Raw genomic sequence first — 10000 nt, 5'->3', positions numbered from 1 at the left:
TGACCCCCTGTAACCCTCTGTGACCCTCTGTGACCCCCTGTAACCCTCTGTGACCCCCTGTAACCCTCTGTGACCCCCTGTAACCCTCTGTGACCCTCTGTGACCCCCCGTAACCCTCTGTGACCCCCTGTAACCCTCTGTGACCCTCTGTGACCCCCTGTAACCCTCTGTGACCCCCTGTAACCCCCAGTAACCCTCTGTGACCCTCTGTGACCCCCTGTAACCCTCTGTGACCCCCTGTAACCCTCTGTGACCCTCTGTGACCCCCTGTAACCCTCTGTGACCCCCTGTAACCCTCTGTGACCCCCTGTAACCCTCTGTGACCCCCTGTAACCCTCTGTGACCCTCTGTGACCCCCTGTAACCCTCTGTGACCCTCTGTGACCCCCTGTAACCCTCTGTGACCCCCTGTAACCCTCTGTGACCCTCTGTGACCCCCTGTAACCCTCTGTGACCCCCTGTAACCCTCTGTGACCCTCTGTAACCCTCTGTGACCCCCTGTAACCCTCTGTGACCCTCTGTAACCCTCTGTGACCCCCTGTAACCCCCTGTAACCCTCTGTGACCCTCTGTAACCCTCTGTGACCCCCTGTAACCCTCTGTAACCCTCTGTGACCCCCTGTAACCCTCTGTGACCCTCTGTGACCCTCATCAGTAAATCCACTAGGTGAGATGCTAGCTGCTAACACACACACAACTATATACACACACACACACACACACACACACACACACACACACACACACACACACACCCCTATACACACACACACGGTTTTCAAGTTTCATTTAAATATTTAAATACATATAAATATTGATCATGTGTGTATTTGTGTATTTGTGTATATGTGTGTTTATTGTACACTCCAGCTCAGTGTGCAGTAGACTGAGGCCATGCTGTTATTCTGACAGTCTCAGACAGGAAGCAGCTGACATGATGATTCTCTTTTATCTGTCTGTCCTTTCTTATCTTCTAACTCTCTCTCTCTGTCTGTCGTCCTGTCTGTCCTCCTGTCTCTCTCTCTCTCTCTCTCTCTCTCTCTCTCTCTCTCTGTCTGTCCTCCTGTCTCTCTCTCTCTCTCTCTCTCTCTCTCTCTCTCTCTCTCTCTGTCTGTCCTCCTGTCTCTCTCTCTGTCTGTCGTCCTGTCTGTCCTCCTCTCTCTCTCTCTCTCTCTCTCTCTCTCTCTCTCTCTCTCTCTGTCTCTCTCTCTGTCTCTCTCTCTCTGTCTGTCCTCCTGTCTCTCTCTCTGTCTGTCGTCCTGTCTGTCCTCCTGTCTCTCTCTCTCTCTCTCTCTCTCTCTCTCTCTCTCTCTCTCTCTCTGTCTGTCCTCCTGTCTCTCTCTCTCTCTCTCTGTCTCTCTCTCTGTCTCTTTCTCTCTGTCTGTCCTCCTGTCTCTCTCTCTGTCTGTCCTCCTGTCTCTCTCTCTGTCTCTCTCTCTGTCTGTCGTCCTGTCTGTCCTCCTGTCTCTCTCTCTCTCTCTCTCTCTCTCTCTCTCTGTCTGTCCTCCTGTCTCTCTCTCTGTCTCTCTCTCTGTCTGTCGTCCTGTCTGTCCTCCTGTCTCTCTCTCTCTCTCTCTCTCTCTCTGTCTCTCTCTCTCTCTCTGTCTGTCCTCCTGTCTCTCTCTCTGTCTCTCTCTCTGTCTCTCTCTCTGTCTGTCGTCCTGTCTGTCTCTCAGTCTGTGTCTTTCAGCAGTGTCACTGACTCCACCATGTCGCTCAACGTCATCACTGTCACTCTGAATATGGGTGAGTACTCGAAGAGTCCAGAAGTACCTAAAGAAGTACCTGAAGAAGTACTAGAATAAGTACCAGAAGAGGTACTAGAAATAGCAGAAGTACGAGAAGAAGTACCAGTAGTAGAAGAAGTAGTGGGAGTATTAGAAGTACTAGAAGAAGTATTCTGATCATTTACCTCAGTACCGCTGTACATATTTGTACATGTAGTGCAGTAAAAGTACACATCAGAGTAGAGATGGAGATACTCAAGTACCTCTAACAATAATATGATCACTGTAGTAATACACACTGTGATGTATTATTACTCTACAGTACTATGGGTAGTAGTAATAAACACTGTAATGTTACTACCTGTCTTCCTGCCTGTCTGTCTCCTGTCTGTCTGTCTCCTGCCTGTCTGTCTGTCTGCCTGTCTGTCTGTCTCCTGCCTGTCTGTCTGTCTGCCTGTCTGTCTGTCTCCTGCCTGTCTGTCTCCTACCTGTCTCCCTGCCTGTCTGTCTGTCTCCTGCCTGTCTGTCTCCTGTCTGTCTGTCTCCTGCCTGTCTGTCTCCTGCCTGTCTGTCTGTCTGCCTGTCTGTCTGTCTCCTGCCTGTCTGTCTCCTACCTGTCTCCCTGCCTGTCTGTCTCTCAGAGAGGTATAACTTCCTGGGCATCAGCATCGTGGGTCAGAGTAACGATCGAGGAGACGGAGGAATTTATATCGGCTCCATCATGAAGGGCGGAGCCGTGGCCGGAGACGGGCGCATCGAGCCTGGAGACATGCTGCTGCAGGTACTAGTACTACTACAACTACTGTTAGAGGTACTAGTACTACTGTTAGAGATACTAATACTACTTTCTGTTTCAGGTGAACAACATTAACTTTGAGAACATGAGTAACGACGACGCTGTCAAAGTCCTCAGAGACATCGTCCACAAGCCCGGGTGAGAGTACTGCTAGTACTACTGCTAGTACTACTGCTAGTACTACTGCTAGTACCACTGCAAGTACTACTAGTGGAATGTGTAACATATTCATTTATGTACCTGTCTCCCTCCAGTCCGGTGACCTTAACGGTGGCGAAGTGCTGGGATCCGAGTCCTCGCGACTGCTTCAGTCTCCCCAGAAGTGAGTCGTCATGACGGAATATTATTAATTATTAAAATATGACGTTGAAGCTCAAACTGACCTTGTGTCCTCTCTCCTCGTCTCCTCTCTCCTTGTCTCCTCTCTCCTTCCAGGCGAGCCGGTCCGTCCCATCGACCCTGCAGCCTGGGTGTCTCACACGGCGGCCATGACGGGGCTGCCCCCCCACTACGGTGAGACTCCCAACAGCCACGGCGGCGAGCGTCCGGCGCGTCCCGCGCCGCCAATAACCTGCCGCTGTGTTTCAGGCGTGCACGAAGAGAACCACCTGACCATCCACAGCGACATGCCGGCGGTGGTCAAGGCGATGGCCGACCCAGAGTCCGGTCTGGAGGTTCGGGACCGGATGTGGCTGAAGATCACCATCCCCAACGCCTTCATTGGTGAGAAGACCCGCACCCCTCCAGAACCAGAACAACCATTACGGATCAGGGTCGCCATGAACCCCTGACGTCTCATTGGTTGGAAGACATACAAGTTGACCTGGTGGTCAGGAGGTTCAGACAGAAGGGTCCAGGACCTGGTACGCCAGAGGTTCAGACAGAGGGAGGGGTCCAGGACCTGGTCCTCTAGAGGTTCAGGCAGAAGGGCCCAGGACCTGGTGGTCAGGAGGTTCAGGCAGAAGGGTCCAGGACCTAGTGGTCAGGAGGTTCAGGCAGAAGGGCCCAGGACCTGGTGGTCAGGAGGTTCAGGCAGAAGGGCCCAGGACCTGGTCCTCTAGAGGTTCAGGCAGAAGGGCCCAGGACCTGGTGGTCAGGAGGTTCAAGCAGAAGGGTCCAGGACCTGGTCCTCTAGAGGTTCAGGCAGAAGGGCCCAAGACCTGGTGGTCAGGAGGTTCAGGCAGAAGGGTCCAGGACCTGGTGGTCAGGAGGTTCAGGCAGAAGGGTCCAGGACCTGGTGGTCAGGAGGTTCAGGCAGAAGGGTCCAGGACCTGGTGGTCAGGAGGTTCAGGCAGAAGGGTCCAGGACCTGGTGGTCAGGAGGTTCAGGCAGAAGGGTCCAGGACCTGGTGGTCAGGAGGTTCAGGCAGAAGCAGTGGAATGGATTACAAATACAGAGCTCAGTGTCTCATGTCAGTCTGTCGTCCTTCCAGGTTCAGACGTGGTGGACTGGCTCCACCGGACCCTGGACGGGTTCACCGACCGCCGCGAAGCTCGCAAGTACGCAGGAAACCTACTGAAGGCCGGATTCATCCGGCACACCGTCAACAAGGTGACCTTCTCTGAACAGTGCTACTACGTGTTCGGAGACCTCTGTGGAGGTGAGGACCATCTGGCCACGAGACCAGCACCCATCCCTGGGGTTGTACTCATTATTACTGATTATTGCCGATTATGGGTGATTTATTATTGGCGCAGGTGTCCACTAGAACTCGTACCACTAGAACTCGTCCAGACTATTGATCCCTCCTGTCTGTCAGATCTGGGTGTGATGACTCTGCTGGATCACGAAGAAGACTCCAGTCGAGGAGAAGGATCAGACTGTGACCCGCCGGGCCCAGCACTGGGCCCCCAGAGGCCCCCGGCCTTCCCCTACCAGTACCCCGTCCCCCACCCCTACAGCTCCCCTTCCCCCATCCAGCTGCCGGTCTGGGGAGGAGGAGGAGGAGGAAAAGGAGGAGGAGGAAGTCAGCACAGTGAAGGTGACGTGTTTTCCATCCTGATGATAATCATGATAATATAATAATAATAATAATAATAATAATAATAATAATAATAATAATAATAACTAATATAATAAGGAATCGGTAGGACAGACAGGAAGTGGGTGTCTTGTCCCTCGGTAGGACGGACAGGAGGTGTCTTCTGTGCAGACTGAAGGAATAATGTTTTGATGTGTACAGGAAGTTGCAGCAGTGGATCAAACTGCAGCGGCACTCAGAAGGCGGGAGGACGAGGCAGCCAATCAGAGACGACCAAACAGGAAGTGACCGCTCCTGAGACCCCGCCCTGTGGCTCTGGTCTCCGTGGTCACGGGGACTCCGAGGAGCTCCCGCCGGCTCCGTCGCATGGGGGTCGCCAGTCCTTCTGCCTGGCCGTGGGAAACCCCGGTGATTTCTTTGTGGATGTCATGTGACCCTGTGATGTCACTTCCTGTCGGGAAATACCTTTTTTAAATATCACGTTTGTACTTTTGGAGAAATACTGACGTAGTTCTGAACCAACAAGCGATGAGAGGATCGTACGTTTGATCGGACTTTCATTCTCATCGCAGTCCAACAGAACACCACATGAGGGCTGGGTACTGTGCACTCCACCTGGTCCAGTACCAGATGGTACTGGACCAGGTCCTGGTACTGGATCAGGACTTGGTACAGTATCAAGACCTGGTACTGGATCAGGATGGTTGTTGTGGGTCACACATAACTGCTTCAGACGTCCAGTAAAAAAGCACCATGACCCACATGGCAGGAACTATATCTAGACAGTCTTCCCTCCAGGACCACCCAGAGACTCAATGACCACCCAGAGACTCAATGACCACCCAGAGACTCAATGACCACCCAGAGACTCAATGACCACCCAGAGACTCAATGACCACCCAGAAACTCAATGACCACCCAGAGACTCAATGACCACCCAGAGACTCAATGACCACCCAGAGACTCAATGACCACCCAGAGACTCAATGACCACCCAGAGACTCAATGACCACCCAGAGACTCAATGACCACCCAGAGACTCAATGACCACCCAGAGACTCCAGGACCAGATACTCAGAGAGCCTTGAAGTGGTTGTGTGGAGATGATCCTGCACGTAAAAGAAGAGGCAGGTAGAAAACAACTCCTAGAACCTCCAAGATGATCTCATGTGATGAGTCGTTACACTGAAGACTCACTGTTTATCAATCTGTTTACACGTCATAATAATGTACATTAACTTATGAGGACGAAAGATTATTATTGTCTTTATTTATGAACATAGTTTTATTTCACTCTGGTTAAATACTCAATGAAGAATAAAATCTGTTCAACTATCATTTTCTGGTGATTTTGATTAATTCATTTGAAATTATTAAACGTGTTTTCTAACAACTTGAAGGACAGTTTATAGCTGTTATGTTTAGAACTGGTTCTGCTTCCCCAAAACCCAGTCCTAACTATAGACCTGAACCAGCTCTAACTATAGACCTGAACCAGTCCTAACTATAGACCTGAACCAGCTCTAACTATAGACCTGAACCAGCTCTAACTATAGACCTGAACCAGTCCTAACTATAGACCTGAACCAGTCCTAACTATAGACCTGAACCAGTCCTAACTATAGACCTGAACCAGCTCTAACTATAGACCTGAACCAGTCCTAACTATAGACCTGAACCAGCTCTAACTATAGACCTGAACCAGCTCTAACTATAGACCTGAACCAGTCCTAACTATAGACCTGAACCAGTCCTAACTATAGACCTGAACCAGCTCTAACTATAGACCTGAACCAGTCCTAACTATAGACCTGAACCAGTCCTAACTATAGACCTGAACCAGCTCTAACTATAGACCTGAACCAGTCCTAACTATAGACCTGAACCAGTCCTAACTATAGACCTGAACCAGCTCTAACTATAGACCTGAACCAGTCCTAACTATAGACCTGAACCAGCTCTAACTATAGACCTGAACCAGTCCTAACTATAGACCTGAACCAGCTCTAACTATAGACCTGAACCAGTCCTAACTATAGACCTGAACCAGCTCTAACTATAGACCTGAACCAGCTCTAACTATAGACCTGAACCAGTCCTAACTATAGACCTGAACCAGTCCTAACTATAGACCTGAACCAGCTCTAACTATAGACCTGAACCAGTCCTAACTATAGACCTGAACCAGCTCTAACTATAGACCTGAACCAGTCCTAACTATAGACCTGAACCAGTCCTAACTATAGACTTGAACCAGCTCTAACTATAGACCTGAACCAGTCCTAACTATAGACTTGAACCAGCTCTAACTATAGACCTGAACCAGCTCTAACTATAGACCTGAACCAGTCCTAACTATAGACCTGAACCAGCTCTAACTATAGACCTGAACCAGCTCTAACTATAGACCTGAACCAGCTCTAACTATAGACCTGAACCAGTCCTAACTATAGACCTGAACCAGCTCTAACTATAGACCTGAACCGGCTTTAACTATAGACCCGAACCAGTCCTAACTATAGACCCGAACCAGCTCTAACTATAGACCTGAACCAGCTCTAACTATAGACCTCAACCAGTCCTAACTATAGACCTGAACCAGCTCTAACTATAGACCTGAACCAGCTCTAACTATAGACCTGAACCAGTCCTAACTATAGACTTGAACCAGCTCTAACTATAGACCTGAACCAGCTCTAACTATAGACCTGAACCAGCTCTAACTATAGACCCGAACCAGCTCTAACTATAGACCTGAACCAGTCCTAACTATAGACCTGAACCAGTCCTAACTATAGACCCGAACCAGCTCTAACTATAGACCTGAACCAGTCCTAACTATAGACCCGAACCAGCTCTAACTATAGACCTGAACCAGTCCTAACTATAGACCTGGACCAGTCCTAACTATAGACCTGAACCAGCTCTAACTATAGACCTGAACCAGTCCTAACTATAGACCTGAACCAGTCCTAACTATAGACTTGAACCAGCTCTAACTATAGACCTGAACCAGTCCTAACTATAGACTTGAACCAGCTCTAACTATAGACCTGAACCGGCTTTAACTATAGACCTGAACCAGTCCTAACTATAGACCTGAACCAGCTCTAACTATAGACCTGAACCAGCTCTAACTATAGACCTGAACCAGTCCTAACTATAGACCTGAACCAGTCCTAACTATAGACCTGAACCAGCTCTAACTATAGACCTGAACCAGTCCTAACTATAGACCTGAACCAGCTCTAACTATAGACCTGAACCAGTCCTAACTATAGACCTGAACCAGCTCTAACTATAGACCTGAACCAGTCCTAACTATAGACCTGAACCAGTCCTAACTATAGACTTGAACCAGCTCTAACTATAGACCTGAACCAGTCCTAACTATAGACTTGAACCAGCTCTAACTATAGACCTGAACCAGCTCTAACTATAGACCTGAACCAGTCCTAACTATAGACCTGAACCAGCTCTAACTATAGACCTGAACCAGCTCTAACTATAGACCTGAACCAGCTCTAACTATAGACCTGAACCAGTCCTAACTATAGACCTGAACCAGCTCTAACTATAGACCTGAACCGGCTTTAACTATAGACCCGAACCAGTCCTAACTATAGACCCGAACCAGCTCTAACTATAGACCTAAACCAGCTCTAACTATAGACCTCAACCAGTCCTAACTATAGACCTGAACCAGCTCTAACTATAGACCTGAACCAGCTCTAACTATAGACCTGAACCAGTCCTAACTATAGACTTGAACCAGCTCTAACTATAGACCTGAACCAGCTCTAACTATAGACCTGAACCAGCTCTAACTATAGACCCGAACCAGCTCTAACTATAGACCTGAACCAGTCCTAACTATAGACCTGAACCAGTCCTAACTATAGACCCGAACCAGCTCTAACTATAGACCTGAACCAGTCCTAACTATAGACCCGAACCAGCTCTAACTATAGACCTGAACCAGTCCTAACTATAGACCTGGACCAGCTCTAACTATAGACCTGAACCAGCTCTAACTATAGACCTGAACCAGCTCTAACTATAGACCTGAACCGGCTTTAACTATAGACCTGAACCAGTCCTAACTATAGACCTGAACCGGCTTTAACTATAGACCTGAACCAGCTCTAACTATAGACCTGAACCGGCTTTAACTATAGACCTGAACCAGCTTTAACTATAGACCTGAACCAGCTCTAACTATAGACCTGAACCAGTCCTAACTATAGACCTGAACCAGTCCTGACTATAGACCTGAACCAGTCCTAACTATAGACCTGAACCAGTCCTAACTATAGACCTGAACCAGTCCTAACTATAGACCTGAACCAGCTCTAACTATAGACCTGAACCGGCTTTAACTATAGACCTGAACCAGTCCTAACTATAGACCTGAACCAGCTCTAACTATAGACCTGAACCGGCTTTAACTATAGACCTGAACCAGTCCTAACTATAGACCTGAACCAGTCCTAACTATAGACCTGAACCAGCTCTAACTATAGACCTGAACCAGTCCTAACTATAGACCTGAACCAGCTCTAACTATAGACCTGAACCAGCTCTAACTATAGACCTGAACCAGTCCTAACTATAGACCTGAACCAGTCCTAACTATAGACCTGAACCAGCTCTAACTATAGACCTGAACCAGCTCTAACTATAGACCTGAACCAGTCCTAACTATAGACTTGAACCAGCTCTAACTATAGACCTGAACCAGCTCTAACTATAGACCTGAACCAGCTCTAACTATAGACCTGAACCGGCTTTAACTATAGACCCGAACCAGTCCTAACTATAGACCCGAACCAGCTCTAACTATAGACCTGAACCAGCTCTAACTATAGACCTGAACCAGTCCTAACTATAGACCTGAACCAGCTCTAACTATAGACCTGAACCAGCTCTAACTATAGACCTGAACCAGTCCTAACTATAGACCTGAACCAGCTCTAACTATAGACCTGAACCAGTCCTAACTATAGACCCGAACTAGTCCTAACTATAGACCTGAACCAGTCCTAACTATAGACCTGAACCAGCTCTAACTATAGACCTGAACCAGCTCTAACTATGAGGTCTACATGGTCCCTCTAGAGGTCTGCTGTGTGAGGATGATGATGATTCATATGCAGACCAGCTTCCTGTCTCCTCGCGCACAGGAGGAGGACGGGCCGCGTCCCAATCCGCTGCCCCGCCGCCTCGGTCTGAGCGGTACCGGGGAGCAGCAGCGGGTACCGGGTTGGCGTGAGAGTCAAACCCACTCGTTTGGGTGGGTATTTACCGAGGACGCGTGTCCTCGGTAAATAAGCGTCTGGAGTGTCGTCATCCAGGAAGCACCACCGAAGGACTCTGTGTGGAGGAGGGCTGGTTCTGAATGGGACGCGGCCGGGCTGCAGTCAGCTGACGGTCCCTCCATCCGCCGACATCTTGCCTCACACCGGCGACCGAGACCAGAGGAGACGAGACGAGACAAG

At 49.1% G+C, this 10000-nt stretch overlaps 2 protein-coding genes across 6 annotated transcripts in view; both read left to right on the top strand.

The window, feature by feature from the left end:
* LOC137790349 (segment polarity protein dishevelled homolog DVL-3) overlaps positions 1-5805 on the top strand; it is a 10533-nt gene extending 4728 nt beyond the window's left edge. For 2 of the 4 annotated variants that reach the window (XM_068584505.1, XM_068584504.1), the window contains exons 7-15: positions 1675-1744; positions 2367-2506; positions 2583-2659; positions 2776-2843; positions 2957-3034; positions 3110-3244; positions 3954-4121; positions 4281-4502; positions 4704-5805. In XM_068584505.1, coding sequence (XP_068440606.1) covers positions 1675-1744; positions 2367-2506; positions 2583-2659; positions 2776-2843; positions 2957-3034; positions 3110-3244; positions 3954-4121; positions 4281-4502; positions 4704-4936 — 1191 coding nt within the window. In that variant the 3' untranslated portion in view covers positions 4937-5805. Of the gene's footprint in view, positions 1-1674; positions 1745-2366; positions 2507-2582; positions 2660-2775; positions 2844-2956; positions 3245-3953; positions 4122-4280; positions 4503-4703 lie in introns of all 4 variants that reach the window. The other 2 variants (XM_068584502.1, XM_068584501.1) reach the window with 1 other exon arrangement.
* Positions 5806-9859: 4054 nt separating this feature from the next.
* Positions 9860-10000, top strand: part of ap2m1b (adaptor related protein complex 2 subunit mu 1b) — a 5734-nt gene continuing 5593 nt past the window's right edge. The window contains exon 1 of one of the 2 annotated variants that reach the window (XM_068584509.1): positions 9860-10000. This exon is cut by the window's right edge and continues 88 nt beyond it. The gene's annotated coding sequence lies outside the window, so the exon portion shown is untranslated. The other variant, XM_068584510.1, reaches the window with a different exon arrangement.

This window comes from Clinocottus analis, unplaced genomic scaffold (genome assembly GCF_023055335.1).
Source record: "Clinocottus analis isolate CAN_PGR_092001 unplaced genomic scaffold, fCliAna1.0.p SCAF_2, whole genome shotgun sequence".
In the NCBI taxonomy this organism is placed as follows: Eukaryota; Metazoa; Chordata; class Actinopteri; order Perciformes; family Cottidae; genus Clinocottus; species Clinocottus analis.
This window is presented reverse-complemented; position numbering and strand designations above follow the sequence as displayed.